General features: G+C 43.5%; 1 protein-coding gene across 1 annotated transcript in view; it reads left to right on the top strand.

Annotated features, from left to right (window-relative positions):
* The first annotated feature begins 1,462 nt into the window (after nt 1–1,462).
* LOC143022790 (uncharacterized) overlaps nt 1,463–24,713 on the top strand; it is a 42,000-nt gene continuing 18,749 nt past the window's right edge. Inside the window, exons 1-2 of the mRNA XM_076181155.1 lie at nt 1,463–1,528; nt 2,983–3,125. Coding sequence (XP_076037270.1) covers nt 1,463–1,528; nt 2,983–3,125 — 209 coding nt within the window. The remainder of the gene's footprint in view (nt 1,529–2,982; nt 3,126–24,713) is intronic.

Here is a 24,713-nt window from a genome sequence, read left to right on the forward strand (position 1 = left end):
CTCAGATTTATGGCCATCCCTGTTCGCACGCATCCTTAGTAAGTATGCGCATATATTAATGAAAGAAAAATGGATAGTATTGCAAAGTGCCTGTGTATATACAGAGAAGAATATGGTTTCAAATGTCCAGGCCCTGGGTAGGTATGGGCTGCATACATTAAAACTCCGGCTGGCTGACCTGCGTGGCATGCATCGTAGTTCCCAGGTCCGCGGGTAGGGACGCCGGCTCTCTCTCTTTTTTTTTTTTTTTCCAAGTTGAGCTGCAACAAGAGGGATGCGGCCGTGGTCGGTAGCTAGCCAGGGTCCCTGTAGATAAAGGAGTGATGTCAACTGTGAACACTTGTAGCCAACCGAGTGAGAGTAATTAGGGACGGAGTGTGCAGGCGTGGGACCCATTAGTCCCCGTCCACCACCTCTCACTCCCTTCCTTCCTCCCTACGCCATGTTGGAGTGGGCGGGGCCTCTTTCTTGGTCACGTAGTCCAAACCTATACTTGTACTGCATTTGCTACATATATTATACTGGATTCTTGAATTACTTTGTCCAAATCATTAAATATTTTCATTCTATCTTCCTTTACATTTTAATGAACTGCAATAATTCATATTCCATGATACAATTACAATTTATATATCTAATACACTTTACATAATCCTATCACATAATTTTAATAATTTGTAATATATGGAATCTATCAATTAAACTACTTTCACTAAACACAAATTAATCCTACTATATTTATTCTGGTGCAAGGAGCTTTGACCTTCACATCCGCCAAAGTCCAACCTACACACCGCCAACACTAGTCTACCAGGCTGATGTTTGGGTCATCTATTTTCTTTGATGTTGAAAAAAAATCATCCGAGTCAACAGTATACAGTTTCATAAATGAGTCATAGATATAGTGTGCAGTACATCATAGGAAATCTCACCATCAATGAAGTAGTTTTCAGGTTGAAAAAGAAAAAGTTGTTTCCAAGATAAATATTAGCTTTCGAATATGAAATCACTTCGGCTTCCGTGGTGCAACGTAAAAGTTAAAAGCAACAAATTTGTTTTTATATCTAATAGAACTATGATCAAGGACGTCACTAAATTGTTTATTTTCCCACCGTTACTTAAGATCCAGGGTCGTGATACGCAGCAGTTGGCCTGTTGGACGACAAATGATTGTATTAGTGACGCACAGCCGGTGCAGCATTCAAAGAGGGCGAGGGTGACATTGCAGACGACACAACCCTGGCGACCTCTCGAGTCTAGTTCCTAAGTATTTTCGCAGAGTTGCATAAATCAAACAAATGTGGCTCACGGGGTCAGAAGAAGTAGTAATGAGAGTGATGATAGTAATAGTAATTGATGGCTAAGATGATGACAACACAAATGATGACACGGAAGATTAGTGAGATAAGGATTGACACAGTTCATTACAAATCTATCTAGATTTGAGGCAGTGGTAGTGGCGATGGAGGCGCCGGTGAACTGTGTTGGCAGGAGCAGCAGTAATGGTATTGTCGTTGATAGCGATACCGTAATTATGATGAATGATGGTGATAAGACGGTGGTAATTGAATACTTTTTATCATTGTGGTCGTAGTTGTATCATCGTTTATTATGATAATGATTATAATCATGATATAAATGGTAATGATGTTGGTGAAAGTGACAAAGGAAACGATGATGACAGTCAACAAAAATAAAAATGTCAAAAAAGTAACATCAAAGAACAAAATCATGATAAAGGTGATGAATAATGATAATGCTAAAACTTATGGCAATGCTCATGATGACAGTGATAATGTAGGAACCATAAGGACTGCAACAGTAATATAGCGTAATTTTGACAAATTATCCGTTTTTGGGAGCTTGCTGGCTGAGCGGGATGGGGCGTCCTTTCTTGCGGCGAAGGTCGAGGGGATGACGGTTCGAATCCTACCACCGGCGAAGTTGAACCTTGGGCATGGTTCATTAAATTCCACGCTAGAGAGTCCTCTGTAAGAAGCACCGCCCTAGCCTTCCGATGGGAGGAGTTTGTACATAACCATACCATCATCAATATGACCTTTGCCTTGATAAGTAGGATGACAGAGACAAAGTATAATAAATGTCTTCACATCATAAACAAATGAAATCCAATTAACTCCCTTACCCCCGCTACAATGCTTGCACCAAAAACAATGCAGTAAGGCACAGCTATTCCATAGCTAGCTGGAGCCGATAGCGGGAGCTTATTTACCCCATCGCTTCACCGCTTGTCGACCATCCATTCAGAATAAATCATAATATAATAATGACAGTAATACTAAAGATAGAAAAACAACACACACAATAACAATAATAGCATCCACAGAATGCTAACAATATTAGAATAAAAGCTATATCTGACATAACATTCTAAGCAAGATCAACTCGGCTTGTACTTAGAACAGGACAGACGAGGAAGTGAAGTGATGGACAATGTATAGTAGAGCGAGATTTTCGTCGGTAGGCTGCAGATGCAGGCCAGTAGGGCAGATGCGGTGTTGAGAGGCAGGAGGAGGAGGAAGGGTTGCACGGGGAAACTTGCAAAGGAAAGGGTGGGAGGGCAGGAGGCTGCATTTGCAAGGGAAGGGACGACTGTAAGCGTGGGAATGTCCTGCACCATGGTGCCCTGTCCCACGGTCAAGCTGGCGCGTCCGTAAGGGTTATGCGCCGTTCACTTATGAGACATTTTCAAACCTACTGACTCACGCTGCATAGCCTGTGCTCTGCATCAGGTCGGATGCGCTTAGGGATCAGAATCTTAGTCATAGGAAGTGGATTTTCGACCTTGCTGAACTCATTGCTGCATACACTGGCCCTTCCGTCGTTTCCCAGGTCCCGTCGGCACCTTGCCAGAGCCATAAAGGTTACATTCACCATGATTTATACCATATTCTCGCCTCTAGGCCATTCCTTTGCAGACTGCATGTTGTCAATTGTGTACTATGCATCTGACGAGACTAGGTAACCCCAGGAATGCATAAAGCTGCAGTGAGGAAGGAACCAACGGTGCAGTGTCGATGGACCATTCGTCGAGGTTGGAGGTGTAGCGAGCTGGGCCAGAGCAAGCATCGCGCAAACGGAAATGGCTTCCGAGCCATTTACAGGTACAGGTGCATCCCACAAGCAAAAGCATGTGTAGACCTGTAGTTCCTTAAAACATTTGCATGAATATGCAGGCACGTCGAATCTCCGTTTGACGTCTGTGAATATTTTTGTGTTTGTGGTTGATTTTTTTTTTTCATCTGTGATGATAAGTGAAAATGAGTGACAACTTCAAGACTACAGAAACGCAAGAATGGTGATCTATTCTACAAATATCTTCGCATTGCGAATTCTTGGTGAATTTTTAGGTGTACTTTTATTTCACTTAATTTTTCATTCGCTGTTGCGATTAACACCTGTTCGTATGTGAGGTGATCATCAGTGACCTGAACGCGTTGGATTAATGAACTTTAACACGTTACCTAAATGTATACCATATATCAACTCGGTACAGCGTATCAAAACTTTTCAAATTTTCGTTTATCCAAAAACGGGATAATTGGTACTACAGAGTCACTGATCGTAAGTCCGTATGTTGACTTGTGAAGCAATTTACTTGACTGAAGCCTAAGATCCGGCTGGTGAATCATGCCAACCATTGGGATTTGTCCTTATGACGTCATCTCGCGCGTTCGGCGCTGGTAGCTCGCCGTTGTCATCAGCGACGTCATGCAAGAATATCACTTCATCTCCGGGGTAACTTGACACCATACTGGTGTCACTAACGTCTCCTGATAAGTCACATTTGCATTTCAGCACCATGGTGACAAGATTAATCGTTAATCAAACTAGCCAAGGGTGACTGCGTCCCAACACTGAACTAGGATCAATTCCATACATTTGTTCCGCATGCACATGCATGTAGGCGAGCGCGCTCGCGCACACACACACACAAACACAGCCACAAATACGTTCGCACGCTCGAGCATACGCACCCACACAAACACGTACACACGCACGTGCATACACACACACAAATACACACTTATATACACACGTGCACATACACACTTTATACACACGTACACACACACACTTATATACACACGTACACACACACACTTATATACACACGTACACACACACACACACACACAGAGTCCAGTTAGACAACATGGATTGGTTTAAAGTCGATTTTGACCAAGAAAGCGTGGGCGAGATTCGACGAGCATAACTCTTGTCCTGTATATTACAATTAGGTAGATACACAAACGCTCTCACAGACGAAGACCTGGTGTAACCCAAGAACAATTGATTATGTACAGTGAGAATAATTACAACAAATATCCAACCACTCAGTATACACACGAGGCGTAATTGAATATGCAGGTTTAGGCTGTACATTGCCACGCCTCGTACAGGTGGTGAAACAAAGCGGTGTTACTGGTCAGCCATGCGAGAGGGACAGGCCTGCCCCCTGGTGTCCATGTCGCGCGCGCTGACACAATGTTTGGCCAAGAGCGCTGTTGTTTACCTCCCTTGAGTGACGCCTCGACCGTGCGGTCAATCACCAGTCGCGAATGATGTCAACAAAACGGTTGAGTCGGCTGGACGGACGCTGGGGATAATGTTGCCATTCTAATGCATGGCAGTATTTTTAATATTTCCGTTTTGTTTTGCATTGTGCTTTTTGAGTAATTATGTATACACTGGGTAATGTCTCATAAGTAGGACGTTGTCTCAAGTTGCTCGACGAGCTAAGAGAACATAGTAACAATTTGTCAGATGGTCGTAGGAAAGAGTCATCATAATTTGTAATGCGTATATACATCCCTCCTAATCTCTCGAGCTTGGCGTTCAGCCCCATTTCATGAGTAGGAAGTTTCCGACTCGATTCCCAACGACTACCAGTGACTGCCACTTGTCTTGGCTGTCTGTATTCAAGGGTCAGCAGGGAAAAATAACGATTTCTACCAACGTTAAGCGATTACTGATGGAAGCTAAATCACCAATAAGAATGCCAAAGCAACACTTGCCAAATGAACCTGTCTCAACAGTACGTGCAAGTTGAATAAATGAAATACAATATATAATAAATAGCATAAGAAACACAAGCTAACATACATACATACATATGGCAAGATCTTCAGAAATTCCCACACATCATACATAACGATCCAACAGAATCAATCATAACAAATATGATCGACACGGCGAATCAACACAGCACCAGTAAAGAAAACTCAACACGTCATATATAATGCGTAGCGCTGACTCAATGGCACAAAGGAAATGTCGACAAAACCATATAAAAACATTCCCGCGGTCACAATTCATCTGCGAGCAGGTTGGCATGCCTGTCCGGGCCGTCCCATAGGGGAAAAGGGGTGTCCGGTCAGCCGCATCTGATAAACAACGCCTCGGAAGAGACCCATAACCCTCGCCATTTCTCTTGTGGTTTATCATAGGAATCTAGGCCGTCCCTTTCTGTCGGCGTCTGAAAAATGGTATTCAGAAATGCGTTGTGTACTAGGACGAACGAGAAAGCTAATGGAAGAAACTCGGCTGCAAGGAAAGGCGTTGTGCCGAATGGTCGCGTTATGCGTGATAGGGAGGGGGAGGGAGGGAGAGAGGGACGGACGGAAGAGAAGGGTTGGGCATTGCAACCTGTAGCAAAGAACACGTGCAGCCCAATTTGCATTTCGATGAACTCCCCGTTCCCCCTCCCCCCGAATCTTCCCATTCGTGGTCGCATTCCTCGCTCTATGGAAGGCTGCAAGGAGGTGGAAGTGGAGGAGGGGGAGAGGGAGAGCTGCGAAAGGAGGGTGTAGGGGAGGAATGCAGAGAAGGGAGTAGAGACAGAAAGCAGAGGATGAAGAGAACTGATATCCTGAAGCATACTTGAAGCTGGGAAGGGGTGCAGAGGTGGAGAGGGATAAAGGCAAGAAAATAGAGAAGACAGGTTTGTGAGAGTGAAATTGAAATTAAGTTAAAAGAAGTATAGTGATACACTGGAGTGAAAACCTTAACCTCTTCTGGACGCGGTCTTGCCCTAAACTGAATAAAATTGACCGGCATTAGCCATAAAAATAGCTGAAATTGAAGCAGCGAAACGGTGAGCCTTATTCATACTATTCATGACGTCACCACTTCATCGAGGATTGTCATTGTTTCGTGGGGTGCCGTGATAGTGAAGGAAGTTAGGTCCTTTTTTACTTTTTTGATTACAGATTTCGTTGACTCATGTGAGGTCATTTTGTAGTTGCCAATACAAAACAATTATCAGCTGAGGGCCTAAGGGGTTAACCTAGAACAAATAATACTATCCTTATGCATCCTGAACCAAAGCTATATTTCATCTGCAGGCTACATTGAATAAAGTTTTATATTCTCAATCTACTATCTTCAAAGTAACATCTTAATCGAGAACTAATTACCTTGATGATGGCGTGATTAATCACCTTACTGTCTTCAAGATGACACGTGGAATCTACCTACGTCCACAATGAATAATGATGCAACTAGGCGAACTGCGCGTGAAGTATAGCGAAGGCGTTTTCCCGCCAAGTTCAACATGCAGTTTGCAGACTCACTGCACGCGTGTTCGAAACCATCTAAGTTCATTCCCTCGTCTCGTTTCATGGGCCTTAGTTAGGATCTAAGCACTTATTTTCATCACTAGCTAGTAGAAACTTCAGTGCGTGGTGCATAAATAGACTTGAGGTTCTTGAAACATAAATCGTGAACTTTGCTCGGATATTCTGCCAAGGAAATACGGCGTGTTCGGACGCAGCCATGGCTCACCAGCCCTATACGCAAGTCGAGGGGCGAAAATCTTTGCTGCATTCTCCCATTCACGACATGGAAGAAGTTTTCAATAGCAGAACTGCACAAGATGCATCTCTTTCCCACAGCCATTGAGACTACGAAGCCGTTGCAGGGCAAAGAGTACCTCCAGCAGAAACTTTTTGCAGTTGCGACACGTCTTTGCTCTAAGCTCCGCCCACCAGGGGGTCAGGTCGCGAGAGCGCAGGAGCAGTGGGAAGGAAGGAAGGGGGCGGAGCGTATTGGGCTGTCAGGCCTTGCTCACAGCTTCCCAGCACTCTGCACTTTTTTCTTAATGGCCCTTGCATTTTTATGCGCGTCATAATGCAATATATTTCTATAGCACTTTTATGACGGAGGTTGTGTACTATTCATGAAGACTTTTATGTTATTTTTGATGGCTGGGCTCCATTCATATTGTTGTCTGTCGTCGTCGCCATCAGCAGCAGCAGTAGCATCATCACTAATATATACACACATATATATATTTGTGTGTGTATGTGTATAAACATATGTATAAATTTTGTATCAATTCTACATATTCAATTTGTTGAAAATACTTCACTAGACACTTACTAGAATTGTTATTTTTGTTTTCGTTATTGTTATGATGACTGTCATAACTAATGCCGTGTTAAAACTGTTCAACTGCTTTCTTTACCAGGGTCAAACTAACTTAATCTCATTGAAATTACTGGTATGTACGTGATAATGATTCTTCTTATTTGTATCATGGTCATCATTGCAATTACTTGTCATAATCACTATGTTTATCAGTTATTTATTATAGAGATTAATGTGTTGTAGTTTTTTCTTGCCATCCTCTTATATTTCTTCAATATCATCATTACCTTCGTTATTGTCACTGTAACTATTATTGTCAGCATCAAACTTGTCCTATCACATTTCACATTCCAGCTGACATTATGATGTCTGTAACTATCACTCTCTTCATCGCCAGTTTTTTCCCAACAGTGATATTTCTTGGTTACATATCCTTAGCCGTCTCCATCCATTACAGGCCACGATCTATAACTATCTAGCCATGTTATCTATCCGTCTCCCTCCATTGCAAGCCACGATCTATAGCTATTTAGTCATGTTGTATATGTTATAGCTGGATGGGTCGACTAGTAGGGTTAGTTTAGTTGGATTACTTGGTAAAGCTACCTGGCGTCGCCGCGACGCTCCGAGTGCACGGCGGGAGGGGAGGGTGCAGCGGCGTCGACGACAAAAAAACGCGCGTCGGTCACACGGTTGCATCGGGTTGCAGCTTCCACCGGCACCTGGGGACGTTCTCCTTTCTCGCTGCTACCTCGTCCCGTGATTAAATCTTATGATATAGAGGCCCACATACGTTCTATAGCGAAATTATGGTTTAAAATATTGTCAACAATGCTCACACAACCTCACAATTCTTGCTACTTTTTGTTCTCTTCCTTGTTTTCTGCCTGGGATGGCCCGCCCGTCAAAGAGGACTACGGGGGTCTGAAGGTAGGACACTGCAGGTCAGAACTAGCTAGCCTTACGCCACCTCACCAGAAACCTTTGCTGCATTCTCCCATTCAAGACATGCAAAAAGTTCTCAAAGGAAGGTCTGCATAAGCTGCACCTCTTTCCCACACTATTGAACCCAGCTAGGCATATGCCCGTTTTCTTTGTAGGTGCAGTGAGGTGGCGTGAGGGAGTGAGTGGTGGCAAGAAAAAAAAATGAAAGGAAAAACCGAAGAGCGGACACGGAGACGGAGAAAGGAAGCCAGTAGTTACTTTAGAAGTTCAGAGGAGCGGACATAATGAAGTACATTGGAAACGAAAGGTACTAAAAGGATCCGAGGAATTAGCAACGGCACGGAATGCATTTTTTCTTGCATTTCGGATATGGGAATATCACGAGAGCTATAACAAAAATATCGAACGGTCACACAAACAAATTAATTCATATGGATGCGAGAGCAATGGAGATGTAGACATAGAAAACGAGAGTACATTTGCAGTAAGATGTTGAAAAGTTTATACAGCGGGTGATGATGGAACTAATAAGAAATGTAGGGACGAGGAGTATATTTAAGACATGGGTGGAAGATATAGAATATAGAATTATGGAAAATATGTCTGTTTTGGTGGGATGGGAAATTTGAATATAAGGCGTCAGTTCTAACAGTGCATTAGAACGATATTACTGAAAAATAGATTACCTTTTTTAATATAGATGATGTAGTACTTTATGGCACAAATGTGTGTGTGTGTGTGTGTGTGTGTGTGTGTGTGTGTGTGTGTGTGTGTGTGTGTGTGTGTGTGTGTGTGTGTGTGTGTGTGTGTGTGTGTGTGTGAGTGCATGGCTGCAACAAAACGGTCTCAGGGTAACGTGACGATGCACCACAGAAAAAGGGAAGAGAAACTGCTGCATTCTTCTGATGGAGCTGTACAAAAAGTTTCTATTGTCCTTCTTGCATACGTTGCATCTTTTTTTCCCCCCATCAAGTCGTATTTTTTCTTCTTCCTCTGTTGCGGTGCAAATCGGAAGGAGGAGGAGGAGGAGAGGTGGTGAAGGAGGGCAAGGAGCAGGAAGAGAAGGAGGACGAGGAGCAGGAAGAGAAGGGGGAGGAGGAGGGAGGGGGACTATGTGGTGGGATGGGGAAGGATGCAACGGGCCTGCAACAATCGAGGGTCGAAATCTTTGCTGCATTCTGCTATTGATGTCGCGTAAGAAGTTTTCAAAGGGTTGCCCTGCATCGGTGCAGGGTCTCATGGACTGATAGACGAACTGAGAACGTAAGGAAGGAAGGAAGGAAGGTAGGTGGAGAGTGCAGTGGAAAGACACATCCACTAAAAAGGCCTCTTCCAAGCTTTTCTTCGGGTGGATGCCTATGAACTGTTTTTGAACATGTAATTATAAGTAATCATACGGTAGTATTGTACAAAATAAGGAATAAAAGAGGGAGAGGAAAAGGACATATAATAATAATTTCTAATACAGTGTGAAGGAGAGGAAAGCATAAGAGAGGGATGAAAGTGAAAGGCGAGTGAAAATAATATTATCAAATTTATTAAAGAGGTATTTACGCGGTAGATCAATGGGAAAGAGAGCAAAAGGTGTAGAGAGGAGCAGAGGTGGAAAAAGAGGCGGGCCGGGTCACAGGTGTGTCCATTTTGGCGTCGCCACTAACGAGTCACAAAAATGGTTCCCCGCTGGGGTGGCCTGCATCCACCCAACCGACACAGAAAACGGGGTGTGGCCGGGTGACGGGAGGGGAGGTGCAGTTTGAGGCTGAGGATGGGAAAGTTGGCGATGGAAGGAAGGCAGATATGGGATAGACCCATCGTAGGGTGGGGGAGATGGGAAGGAGATAGGACGGGAAAGGAGAATATGATAGTGTGGTCATAATGCAAGATATGTGAAAGGGGGGGGGACCTTAAGTACAGAAAAAATAACTTAATGGGAAGAACTGGTCTGATATAAATGCGTCCGTGGTAGTTAGCCCAAATATAGAATAAATTTGAATTATTCTCAACATTTTCTTTTTTTGTGTGTGTGTTAAAACGAGCACTGAAGCCTGTTTTCACGGCGAATGGTACCTCTGTAGCGGCCTACAGTGGCCTGCAGCGGCCTGGAACAGCTGGAATGGACGAGAAAATTTATAACGCTTTCGCTCCTATTTCCATACCAGCTACCGCTAAGTGATTTTATTCTATCGAGGGAAACGCCCATCAGTGTGAGGGTGACGCTGAGCAAACCCAGGTAGCACTCAGAACCCTTGGTATGCTTATGCGGTTGTAACTTCTACTTTTACGTCTTTATGTGGACACAACTATGTGCACGCATGAGAACGGTTTTTTCATATGAATGTGCGGACAGTCACATGAGAGGGAAGGCTTGGTAACGATCGAAGAAAATATCAATTAAAAATAATGTGATTCCTGCAGTAAATACCAGGATAGGAATAAAGTATCTATATTTTTCCTTTCAAAAACATGCGCAATGTCTTCAACTTGTATACTTACGTACAGCACATTTTTTTTCCTGTTGCGGTAACATTTGGATCGTGGGGTACTACTGCTGGGGGAAGGGGGGCTTCTGGTGCTGCTGCTGGGAGAGGTTGGGGGAAAGGGAGGTGCAAGAGAAGGAGAAGGTCCCATTGGTCCTACAACAATCGAGGGTCGAAAATCTTTGCTGCATTGGTTCTTTGATGTCGTGCAAGAAGATTTTCAATGGCAACCCTATAATGGTGCATCGCCTTTCTTCTTTCCTCTTTTTTTTCTTTGCAGTTGATGGAAGGGGAAGGGAGGGAAGGGGAAGGGAGGGAGGGAGGGCGGGAGGGAGGGAGCGAAGGAAAGGTGGGTTAAAATTCTGGTCTGGGAGGATCCTAAACTAATGTTGCAATTTTCTAATGAGAGAAAACTGGACATTCTGACTCTTTCTAAACGATGTATCTTTTTATTTCAATTACCTGGTGTTACTTTAATTGCCTTCAGGCTGCGGCTCGTTTCCAAGTTAAATAGAAATGTCTGACGTTTGCTTTGAAGAGGCATAGCAGAGTCCAGTGGGTTGTTTATGGTAATAGCCTTTTCAATGCAGTGTTCACGTTCCACCTGTAAAATAATGATGCTGATAATAACGCTAGAAATAATAATGATGTTAACGATAATAATAGTAATGATAATAACAAGAATGCTAATAATAATAATAATAATCTAACAGCAATGATGATAATAAAAATCTAACAACAATGATAATAATAATAATAATAATAATAATAATAATAATAATAATAATAATAATAATAATAATAATGATAATAATAATAATAATCTAACATATGTCATAATAAATTCTACAAGAAACATCAGCAATTTGAAAGGGTTAAGTGTTATAAAATAAATAGCATCCGTAAGCTAATGTAATAGTAAAATAAAGACAAAAAATTAAGACATTGTAGTGTAGAGGAGGAAAGGGAGATACCAAGGACGTAGGGGATAAAGAAAGAGATGAGAAAGAAAAAAGCGAAAGAAAGAATCCATGAAAATTTATTGTAAGAAAGAATAAATTTATTTCAGTAACAAGAAAGAGGACCGAAACGTGCGTAGAGAGTAGGGAGACGGATGTGGGAGAGGTGAAAAAGAGAGCAAGAGAGAAGCTGGACTCAGGAAGAGATACAGAACAAAGTACGAAGTCAAATCATGACAACAAAGAGGTCAGATGTAGAAGAAGGAAGAGTGGGAAGAGGAGGATATGACTGAAAGGGTGAGGAAATTGAAGGAGGTGAAGAACTAGATGAAGAAAAAAGGGGAGGAGGTTGGTTGCATTCTGCCACTGACGGAAGGGGACGAGGAAGAGGAGAAGGAGAGAGAGAGAGAGAGAGAGAGAGAGAGAGAGAGAGAGAGAGAGAGAGAGAGAGAGAGAGAGAGAGAGAGAGAGAGAGAGAGAGAGAGAGAGAGAGAGAGAGAGTTGAACTAGCTGTCCTGCATCTCTCTGCACATTTGATCCCGTTGACCCAATGCAAAGGAGTTGGTAAAGCTGTGATACGACTGAAAGTGAGGGGAGAGTGAGGGAGGGAAAGAAGGAAGTTGCAGTTTAGAAAAAGATGGGAAGTTGAATTAATAAGGAGGGGATGTTTCATGAAGTTACTTCAATTGGAGGGAAATTTCTGACATAGAAACATGAGAAGGGTCGTAAAGGAACCTGAAGTGATAGTAAAGATCGTATAACTTTTTTATTAGGAAAAAAAACATACGACAGTGTGGGTTATGGAGCGTTGCGAACCAATTTCTTCTGGATTTCGAAGGGCGGTGGGACGGGCGAGTGTGACGAGAAGCGACTGGGAACTCCTGCATACCCCTGACGGCAACTCTGTATCCCTATGTGTGTTTGTGTGTACGTTGTGTGTACGTGTGTGTGTATGTGTACGTTGTGTGTACGTGTGTGTGTGTACGTGTATGTGTGTACGTTGTGTATACGTGTGTGTGTGTATACGTGTATGTATATGTGCGTGCGTACGTGTCATCTCAAGTTAGGCAAAGTAGACCTCACAAACTTTGTAGCCCAGGAGAGAAGAAGCCCTCCCTGCATTCCCCCCACTAAAGAGGCACAAAAAAGTTCTCCATGGCTGTCTTGCATTCGTTGCATCTCCTACTTTTTTTCCCCTTTGTCGTAAAAGGTTAGGGCAGGTGAGAGATTAAGGCAGGATGGCGACACAGGAAGGTTCGGGGCAGACCTGCCCCTGATGCAGGTCGTCGAAATCTTTGCTGCATTGTCCCATTCACGACGAGCAAAAAGATTTCGCAGAACTTCTTACCCTCCCTCGATGCACTGTGCGAAGTGATGCAGATGTGGGGGGGGAGGGGGGAGGGTCGAACAGGAAGAGAGGAAGTGGCGGGAACTCTAAAAAACGCTGGTGGTGGGGGTTGTGCGTTATATATGAAACACATTTCAATATATATCCCATTATGCTATCAATATGTTTGCATGCATGCGTGTGATTCACCATTGTCTTGGATCACGTGTTGGACTCGTGATCGACACCTATTTCCCTCCCGGAAGAGAGCTCAGACCTCATATATGACAGATCTATGGGTAATGCTGTGACCTTACACGCACACACACACACACAACTCCCCGCCTGCGAGAGTTGGAGTGACGACAAGCAGCGCAGCGATACTGACATTATTTCAGCCCTGGGCGAGATTCTAACCCGGACCACCGTAGTGGCACCGGGAACGCTAACCACTGCACCACGAGTCTTGTGTGTGTATTTACCTAGTTGTATTTTACGGGAAGGGGAGCTATCCTCGTGGTGTCCCGTCTTTATATCTCATTTTATCTAAACTATTTTTAAATTCATGTATTGTTTTTGCACACACTACTTTCTCATCTTGTGTGTGTGTGTGTGTGTGTGTGTGTGTGTGTGTGTGTGTGTGTGTGTGTGTGTGTGTGTGTGTGTGTGTGTGTGTGTGTGTGTGTGTGTGTGTTCGTGCTTGTGTAACCGCGCGCCTATGCAAATACACTTCCATGCATTATTGTGTGTGTGCGTCCACATACATGTAACCGCATACATGAGCATGGACCATGTGAACACATATAGACGAACGTGAACGTGCATTAGTGCGCATGATTAGAGGGGCGCGTACATCCATCAGGGTATACGAGCAGTTACAAGGAATCAACAAAAACATCCTGCTGCATTTCCAGATGACGAACGAAAAAATTCTGCAACACCGTCCTTGCATTGTTGCATCACGCCTCCTTTTTTACTCAAGGAAGGCCGGGTTGGGTGGGAACGTTGCACTTGAGAAGAGGGGAAGGATTAACGGAGGGGAGGGGAGGGGAGGGGAGGGGGTGGAAAAAGACAGGGGACGGGTAGTCATACGGAGCTGTGAGAGGGATGAAATCTTGGCTGCATTTGTCAATTGAAAATGAGCAAAAAGATTTGAGGGGACGACCTGCATCCTCCCATGCATCAAAAGCCGTTTTTGTTTCTTACCCTGCAGCCGGAGTAAAAAAAAAAGGCAGAGGATGGGAGGGAGGGAGAGTTGGGATAATTGAATGCAAATCGAAGAAAGGTGGCTACTGAAAGTGATAGAATTAGAGAAGAGTAGGATGGGCTGATACGTGCCACAAGTGGTTTGTGTGTGTGTGTGTGTGTGTGTGCGTGTGTGTGTGTGTGTGTGTGTGTGTGTGTGTGTGTGTGTGTGTGTGTGTGTGTGTGTGTGTGTGTGTGTGTGTGTGTGTGTGTGTGTGCGTATTTACTTAGTTGTATTTTACGGGAAGAGATCTATGCTCGTAAGACCCGCTTTTGTATCTTTCAGCATCCAGTTTGATCTTGAATTCTTGTATAGTTTTTGTGAACGCGCGTGTGTATGATGTTTACGTAAAGAATAATAATTAGGTTGTCCTTGCATATTTACCTCAACAGCTTATTCTCTCTCCCGGTTTTTCTTTCGACCTCTCGGGGGTAAAGTCTGTAAATTTTACAACAGAAAGAATCTCACGGTGGGGAGGGACTGGAAGGCGAATGGGAGAAACGGAATGAAAACTCCGGCTGACCTGCAGCAAACGGAAATTAGAATATTTGCTGTATTTGTCTTATGATGTTGACCAAAAATAATTCAAAGACCATTCCCTAATGATGTATCGACTTCCCATTCTTTTTTTCCGCCATGTTCACGCTTGCAGAGGCGAAGGGAGAGTGAAGTGACGGTTGGGCGGGGGTGGGGGTGGGGGGTGGAGACGTGAGCAGCCAGATAGGAATATAGTTGCAGAGGTACGATAATTTCATTAACAATAGATCGATTATTTTCTTACGTGTAAAGGCGCATCAGACACCTCTTTCACATTTTCAAAGGGTGACGTCATTTCATTTTAAGGAGAGAGAAGAAGAGAAGGAGGAGGAGACAAATAGGAGGGGAGACGGGAAGTAAGAGAAGAATAAGAGGAGGAAGAGGAAGAGGAGATGAAGATCTGGAGTGAGGAGAAACCGACTGAGGGTAAAGTGAACCAGGGAAAGGTAAAAACGGAGAGAAAAAAGGAAAGTTAAGTAAGGGGAGATGAGGTAAAGGTGAGACTAAATAGTTCCAAGAACAATAAAGATTAAAAAAAGGGAAGACGAGAGTGAAAAAAGTATGGGCAGAGAAGAGCTTGTGGTGGCTGAAGAGGGTGAGGGAAGAGAAGGTGAGGAGGGAGTGGTGGTAAAGCGGGGAGGGGAAGAGAACCACAGGAAGATGCATTCAGCTCCCACCGGCAAACAAAAAAATTGGGCCTGTCTGCCCTGCATCCCTACCCTTTGCAGTCGACATTGGCGTTCCCATGCAGCCGAGCGTGCAGCTTGATGAGACACAAAGTATGAACATGGAGACGAGGGAGAAGTAGATGCCCTAACGAAAGGAAAAGGTGCAACAGTAAAAGTTGGTGACGATGTATAAGAGTGAAAGAAGTAAGAGAATTCTTTCGGGGTGGGGATGAATGGAAGAAGAGACATGAAACATGGTAAACGTGCTAAAAAAAAAAATCTAAAGAGAAACGGCATCATAATTATACGTTGCGAGTTGCCTTCAAGATTTGATGCGAGATGATATATTGCAGGCACAACAGGGAAGTGGATGGACTCCATAGGACTCAGGTCTTCCTTCGCTACATAAGCACAAGAACGCGCGCGCGAGCGCGTGTGTGTGCGTGCGTGTGTGCGTAATTCACCATAGTCTTGAATCACGTGTTGGACTCGTGATCGACAGCTATTTCCCTCCCTGAGGAGACCTTAAATATGACCGATGTATGGGTAATGCTGCGACCTTACACATACACACACACCCAACTCCCTGCCCACGAGAGTTGGAGTAACGATTCACAGTGCAGCGATACTGAAATTATTTCAGCCCTGGGTGGGATTCGAACCTGGACCACTGTAGTGGCAGCCAGGTTCTCTATCAATCGTGTGTGTGTATGTGTGTGTGTGTGTGTGTGTGTGTGTGTGTGTGTGTGTGTGTGTGTGTGTGTGTGTGTGTGTGTGTGTGTGTGTGTGTGTGTGTGTGCGTATGAGTCGAGATGTAGTACGGTGGGAGCCGGAGGGAAATTCTTCCTGCATTCCCCCATTGAAGGATGGCAAAAAGTTTTCAATGGCCCCATTGCATACGTTGCAGTTTGCATTTTTTTCCTTCGCTCTGGTTACAAGGTTCCGGGGAGGAGGGAGAGAGGGAGAGTACCCTGGAGCCGACCTGCATCCGACCAAGAACGAAATCTTTGCTGCATTGTCCCTTTGAAGGAGAGCAAAAAGTTTTCAAAGGAAGTCGCCCTGCATCGATGCATAGTCCCACCTGCTGAAGATGAAATTGAAAGGAGAGTGTGCAAGAGAAAGAGGAGGAGGGGACGAGAGTTGATGGTCACAATTTGTGTCAAAGAAAATATACGTCTTAAAGAGTTACCACCCTGGGCTATATGCCCTCCCACATCCTGCCTCCAACCTCCTAGAATATGACTTCGGTTACAGAAATCTAGACTTCTATGAGAACATTTCAATAGTATATCTAACATTCATATAGGTTTACAATAATTTAGTTCATCATTCAGCTTTGTTGTATATGACGAAAAGATAATTTGATATTTGGAGATTTGAAAATACGATAATGTATCCGAAGTCGTTTTTACTCGAACGAACTCTCAACGGTCGACCTTAGCCAGGAGAGTGAACGCAATTATACAAATGTTTTTCTTTGATGAATATTTAATGTATATCTCTGTATGATCGTTTCCTTATACTGAACATACCTTTTTGTTAACAAGTTTGTTCTAATGCAATAATAAAGAGATACATATTTGTTTATACCGGTATACTATGCCTTATAGCTCCAATACGGTCCATAATAGCATACTCGTAAACGTTCATGCATGTAATAAAGAAGTAGCATGCAAATTAAGAAATTACTTCTGAAGTATTTCATATACTTATCCATATCTAGGTTAGGCTCAATCTTTATTAACTATACGTGTCTAAATGCGTGTATGTCTCTTGTATTTTCTGATTATGTATATATATATATATATATATATTATATATATATATATATATATATATTTACACATGCATACTTACATAAATCCGTTTGTGTACGTGTGTGTGTGTGTGTGTGTGTGTGTGTGTGTGTGTGTGTGTGTGTGTGTGTGTGTGTGTGTGTGTGTGTGTGTGTGTGTGTGTGTGCACGCCTGTTTCTCTTTTCCACCACGAACTTCCACATCTGGGTATAGCCAGGCAGTCGAGCTCCACGTGGATGTGGCTCAGCATCCGTCCTGATGCATTGACGGACGCGCTCATCAGGGGCGCATGAACAGTTGCAAAGAGGAACATAACAAAGCAGTTGGTGCATTCGACAGCAAAGATGGACAAAAAATCTGCAACCTCAGGGTTGCATTGTTGCACCACGCCCTTTTTTCCCGAAGGGGAAATGGGCATAGAGGGCGTTACAGAAAGGAGTTGGACGGAGAGGAGGTGAGGAGAGGGAAGGGAAGGTAGGAGGAGAAGGAGAGGGAGAGAGAGGGCGATGGAGCGGATGACGACAAGGGAGAGAACGAGTGATGACAACAACGGCGACAACGACGACGACGACGACGACGACGAGGAGGAGGAGGAGACGGGGATAGAAAACGGTCGCATGACGCTGCAAGAGTCGACGCTGAAAATATTGGCTGCATTCAATTGCTCATCGGCCAGAAGGAAAAATATACTCATAGATACATAGGAGAATACATACACGCAACTTGTGGGTTCCCTCCTTAGGTGAACGAAATCGTCTGGTGATTAATGGAATCAACATATACAATGACTAAAGTGTGGAATGGGCATAGGTGTGTAATTGCGTGACTGTGCGTCTACTGTATGCGTGTATAAATCACCATGGTCCTGGATTATGTGCCGGGCACGTAATCGACACATTTTACATTACAGAGCTCTTGTATGGCCCTTATGTGCTTGTGTGTGTGCGTGTGTGTCTGTATGTGTGTGTGTGTGTGTGTGTGTGTGTGTGTGTGTGTTTGTGTGTGCTCGTATTTGGATGCGTGTGTGTCTCTGTATGTACATGTATTTACCTGTGTGTGTGTGTGTGTGTGTGTGTGTGTGTGCACGTATATTTGTGCATACGAAGGTGTAAAAATTCTCGATAGGCGTGAAGGGTTCTCGATCTACATCCTTCCGTTAAAAAAAATCAAATCAAATTTTGCCATGCACTTACTGTATGTATGCAACTCTTACTTTTTGCGAGGCGTGGAAATTGGAACTGTCAGGGCTGGCATGGAGGAGGGGACCATGAATGGTTGAGGGAAAAGGGGGGGGGGGGCAGGAGGGAGCAGAAGGAATGGGAGGCATCCAGCAGACTTGCAACAACCGAGGGTCGAAAATCTTTGCTGCATTGGTCCATTGATGTCGTGCAAGAAGATTTTCAATAGCAGCCCTGTTAAGGTGCATCAGGTCTATTTTTTTTCTTTCTTAGTCGACAGTTAAGCGAAAAGAGAAGGGGTGAGAGGCAGGGGAGATGAAGTAAATGCAGCCAAGCGAAAGTGAGGTTTGTTTTTTTATTTCGAGAAAATTAAGGACTTGAACATTTTTTTAGACGCGGCTGTTGTTTCGAATTAGCGGAGAAATAAAAAATTTACCTAATGTTGGTGATTATTTCTCTTTTTTTCATTGTCTTACAAGAATAATAATGGTGATTGAAAGACAATGAAATAGGGTGAAATGGGATATAAAGTGGTCATCATAGAGATTTTCAAAAGGTGGAAAAAGGAAAGAGGAACAAATGAAGAGGAAGAGAAAGTGAGAAGGAAAAGAGAAATGCATAGGAGAGGGAGAAAAGAGGAGAAAGAGGAAAGAGTTATAATTAGGAGAGACAAGGAGGAAGAGGCACTAAGGTACATATGAGAGTATTACACTGTAGAAGGATAGAAAAGAAGAAAGCGGGAAAGAATGAGTGAGAATGAAAAGGAAGAGAATATAAAGAAGAAAAAATGTTTTGAGGAGGTTAGAGGAGAATGAGCGTGGAGGAAGGGAAGGTGGAGAATGCAAGGTGGAGGAGACAGGGAAGGTGGAGAATGCAAGGTGGAGGAGACAGGGAAGCGGAGGATGTATGTGCAAATATGAAGGTGAGTGAGGCTGGGTGTAGGGGAGGGGAGGATAATTGTATTTAGTCAGCAATAACCAGCTCTTCTATCCTCGTAAACACTGTCACACAGAAGAGGTGAAGTCGTAGAGGTTTTGGTCGAGAAATTTCAAGAGGTCAGTAGGAGAACGGAGGAATAACATAAGTTAACAGTGACCAACATTCTTTGATTATTATTTTTTTTTTCTTTTTTCCGAATAGAGAAGACTCCGATCATAAAAGGATGCTGCGATACTCTGGTCCATAGGGGTGTTTCTAAAGCCACTAGAATATGGACCACATATGATGTATGTAATCAACGCCCCCATGCAGAGGAGGGGGGTGGGGAGGGGGGGATAAAAAGATAAGGAGGGAAATGAGTAATGCAAGTAAAGAAATGTGGGAAACGGATGTTGCTTTTGTTGTTGGTGGTGATGGTGATAGAAGATGATAGTATATGGACGAAGATGAGTGACCTAGCTGAAGAAGGGAGGAGAAGAAGGAAGAGGAGGTAAGAGGACGAGAAGGCGGTAGAGAACATGAGCAAGGACGGTTAGGGAAATATCGATGGGAGGAAGACAGAAGATGAGGAGGAAGAGAAGAGAAATGATGAGTATGAGGTGGAGTGAGTATGACGAGTGAGGATGGGAGGTGGAGGAGGAGAAGGAGGAGGAGGAGGGCAGTGAAGGAAGAAAAGAAGAAGAAAAGCAGGGCTAGGAGAAGAGGAGGAGGAGGAGGAAGAAAAGAAGGGAGAGAATTGGGTGTTCTCTAAGAATCTAGCCTGTTGGCAGTCCGTGTTTGAATGTTGCGCTGCATTCCCTCGCCGATGGCGTTGAAGCTGTAGGTAGGAGGGCGGGAGAAGAAAAAAAAAAAAAAAAAAAAAAGGAAGCTCGGTACCTTTCCACTCTGCATTCCCCCACCTCTCTCTCTCTCTCTCTCTCTCTCTCTCTGTTTGTCTGTCTACATCTCTCCCTTCCCCTCTCTCTTTCCCTCTTTTTGTCTCTCAGTCTATTTGTCTGTCTGCCTCTCTCTCTCCTCTTCTCTCTTTCTCTCTTTTTGTCTTTCAGTCTGTCTGTCTGTCTCCCCTCACTCTCCTCCCCCCTCTCTTTCTCTCTCTCTCTTTAATTTCTTTCTCTCATGTAGGATGCAGGAGACAGGAGAGTGACGTGAAGTGAGACGGAGCGAGGGCGTTCAGGGAGGGGCGGTTTGCGCGGCGGGAAAGAAAAAGGAGGGAGGAACCCCTCAGATCCTGAAGGAACATGGTGGAGGATAGAACTCGGGCTGGAAGAGGAGATGTAGGAGGGAGAAGAGTTTACAGGATGTCATAGTAGAGTAAAAGGAGTTCATTATTATCCTGAATACGTTTTTCTTTAGCCAAGAAAAAATATTCGAGGAAAGTAGCCTTCCGAAGCATTGCAAAAATAATCATGTGTAATATATGTGTGTGTATGTGTGTGTGTGTGTTTGTTTGTGTGTGTGCGAGAGAGAAAGAGAGAGAGAGAGAGAGAGAGAGAGAGAGAGAGAGAGAGAGAGAGAGAGAGAGAGAGAGAGAGAGAGAGAGAGGAAGGTTCGACAAGGCATGTGATGCAGCTTGTAGAGTCAGATTTTTTTTAATAGCAAACGGTGAGGGCAGGTGAAAGAATCCAATAGCCTCAGGAGCTTCAAGACAGGCCTGAACCAAAAGATGAGAGAGATCTTTCCTGCATTGTCCTATTGACGGGGGGTATAAATATTTGAAAGGGCTTCCTGTATCAGAGCATTACCTTACCTGCAAAGGGTGAAGCAATACAGAGTGAGAGAGAGAGAGAGAGAGAGAGAGAGAGAGAGAGAGAGAGAGTTGGATATCCTGAAAAAATGAATAGTTCTTTCCAGTATATCTGTTTGTATATTTTAAATCAAATCACATATTCTTAATATACTATGTGCATCTTTTACGTTGAACCACATTTCCAAACATTCTACTGAAAGACTTTATCATATACATGATTTCAGAAACAAATATTCTTACAGAACGTTCTTGCAGTATCGGTATATGTTCAAGAATATGATAAAACGTGCTGACATACAGTATGTTTTTCAAATGTCTTGTGTGTGTGTGTGTGTGTGTGTGTGTGTGTGTGTGTGTGTGTGTGTGTGTGTGTGTGTGTGTGTATGTGTTCACACGCACTCACTAGTTCCGCATTTTTATAAAGAAATTTAAAAAAAAATCACAGCCACTTTGCAGTGTACATGGCTCCCGAATCACATCTTCCTAGATTTTCTTTGTCTTTATGAATGTCCCCATTGGGTGTATATTCATGGATCACACATTTATATTACAGCATTTACTCGTATTGAGGTGTTATAATTAGTGATGGGACGATACCAAAATTCTTTACGATTCCTATACGAGTCCCGATACTTTTCTAAGCTCCCGATTCCAATACAAGTCCCATTTCGATACCTACAATGATTATAATTCAAGGCTATTTTCAGGCTCTGAAGTTGGTTTGGGAAACAAATACTCTATTAACAAAGCACATTTAGTAATAATTTACCGGAATCGGAATTTTAGAGCAGCATCGGGAACCCTATCGGAATCGGAAGTTAAGAGCAATATCGGAAATCGTATCGGAATCGTTGAAATTTTTTGTGATATCGTCCCATCACTAATCATAGGCCTAACATCTCAACTCCCGTGGGCCAGGCTGCAACAAGGTGACATACGAGTATACAAGGGTTGCATTTCATATTGAAGAGCTACAAAAAAGTCTGCAGTGGCAGCGTTGCATTGTCGCGTCCTCTTCCCCCGCTTTTTGCAAGGGTGGGAAGGAGTCGCCTTCCAGGTGGAGGGTGCGGAAGATTCGCAGTGAGGGGGCCAGAGCGGGCGTGGCCTCAGCGTCCCCTACGGGCGAGACATTTCCCGGACTTTGAACAAAGGTGGTCTTTTCCGCAGCGATTTTTCTTCGCTCTTATGATTAGTCAACTGAATAAAGATACTATCGTTGTACTACTATTGGTGTTGAAATAGTTGAAGAAGAAGTAGTAGTAGTAGTAGTAGTAGTAGTAGTAGTAGTAGTAGTAGTAGTAGTAGTAGTAGTAGTAGTAGTAGTAGTAGTAGTAGTAGTAGTAGTAGTAGTACTCGAGGAAGTAGTATTAACAGTGGCAACAGCATAGTAGTAGTAGTAGCAGTAGTAGTACTCGACGAAGTAGTATTAACAGTGGTAACAGCATAGTAGTAGTAGTAGTAGTAGCAGTAGTAGTTCTCGACGAAGTAGTATCAACAGTGGCAACAGCATAGTAGTAGTAGTAGTGTTGATAGAAGTAATGGTGTAATAGTAGTAGTGGTTGTAGCAGTAGTACTAGCACTAGTAGTAGTAATAGTAGTAGTAGTAGTTATAGCAGTAGTAGTAGTGGTGGTAGTAGTAGCAGTAATATTAGTATTAATAGTAGTAGTAGTTACCGAACGGCCACAAGCGCATGGAAGTATAAAAAAAAGAAACCCTGTGTGTATTTTGCCCTGGGTGAAATGCAACAATAATTGAGAGGCTGTCTTGCACACCACTATGCACCAAAACACACACGCGCGCGCGCACACACACACACACACACACACACACACACACACACACATATATATATATATATATATATGTGTGTGTGTGTGTGTGTGTGTGTGTGTGTGTGTGTGTGTGTGTGTGTGTGTGTATGTGTGTGTGTGTGTGTGTGTGTGTTCGTGTGTGTGTGTGCGTGTGTGATATGGGGACGTCTCTGGATCAAAGGCGATACTGTCTGGAAGGCCAGAAGCTTCTGCTGCATTCTGCTAATGTAGTTTTACAAAAACTTTTCAATGGTCGCCTTACATACATGGCAACTTAATTTTTTCTTCTTCTCTTGGTTTCTGCTGTGCTAAAAGCTGGGGGGGGGGGGGAGAGAGGGGAAAGTGGGGAGGGAGAAACTGAAAGGGAGAAGGAGGGTATGAGGACGAAATCTTTGCTGCATTGGTCCTTTGATGTCGTGCAAGAAGTTTTCAATGGCTGCTTTGTATCGGTACATCATATTTTAATTTTTTTATTTAAGAGGATGGGAGGTAGGTAGAGGAGGAGGAGGAGGAGGAAGAGGGGAAGAAGGAGGAGGGAGCAGACGTACACAATTAGGAAATGAAGTTAAGACAATATTCGAATGGATTTAAATCAATAGAACATGTTTTTTAGAAGATCATGAAAATGGAAACAGATGAAAAATTTTGGTGAAAAAAGACACATATCTCAATAATTGCTACAGTCTATCAGACGAAAGAACACACGGCCCCCTACTTTCTTGGCCAATCAGCATCGCCTCTGAATGAAGTTCACTGCGTGAAAGGCTGCAGGTCAAATATGATTGGTTGGGAGAGAAAAAGGGGCGTGACTTGTTTCGTTTGAGGCAGCGGGAGCGACTTTGAAAGTACGGAAAGAGAAGACGAAAAAGGAGATTACAGAGGAGTAGAGATAAAAAGAGGAGACGTGTTGAAAAATGAATAAGTACAGAGAATAGAGATAGGAGAAGTAGAGGAGGAGGAAGTGATAGTAATAGGAAAGATGTGAGGGTAGGGAAGGTCGAAAGGGGGAAGAGATCTTTCTATAAGAAGAATATGGAAGGTTGAGTATGAGATTGAGGAGTGTTAGGAGGAGACAGTGGATCAGAAGGAGGTGGAAGAGGTAGAAGAAATGGATGATGAAAAGATTGAGGAAGAAAAGGTAGAGGAAGTGGAAGACAAGGAGAATGAGGGTGAAATGAAAGGAACTAATAAGCTAAAATAACGAAAAAAAAAATCTTATTCGGGCTGAACTCACAGGTCAGGTCCGTGTGTCCGCAAAATAAAAGACAAAAGTGAAAAAATGCAGGAAGGAAAATAAATAAAATAATATGCGTAAACATGTACGTATATACGTGTGAGTGTGGTCAAGACTATATGATTATGAGCGTATGTTCGTCTCTGCTTTAAGTATACACAGCTTTTCCTGAAACATATATCACGAATTCCTCCGTGTGTGTATGTGTGTCCAAGCAGAACATTATACATACCCTATACAATAACCGTATGACCGCGTAGCAACTCACTGTAAAGGTGCATTAGTGCGAATGAATTAACGAATAAGCTTATCAGGACACAAGTGCGGTTGCAACCTGGAGGGGAGATAGGGGAGAGGGTGGGGGGTGGTGGATAAAAACCGCTCTTGCGTTTTGCCTCCGAAGCAGAACAAAAAAGACCTGCAAAAGCGGTCAGGCTTTGTTGATCAAGGCCGCGT

This window comes from Oratosquilla oratoria, unplaced genomic scaffold (assembly GCF_046742065.1).
Source record: "Oratosquilla oratoria isolate Oo_2021 unplaced genomic scaffold, ASM4674206v1 SCAFFOLD176, whole genome shotgun sequence".
Classification (NCBI taxonomy): Eukaryota; Metazoa; Arthropoda; class Malacostraca; order Stomatopoda; family Squillidae; genus Oratosquilla; species Oratosquilla oratoria.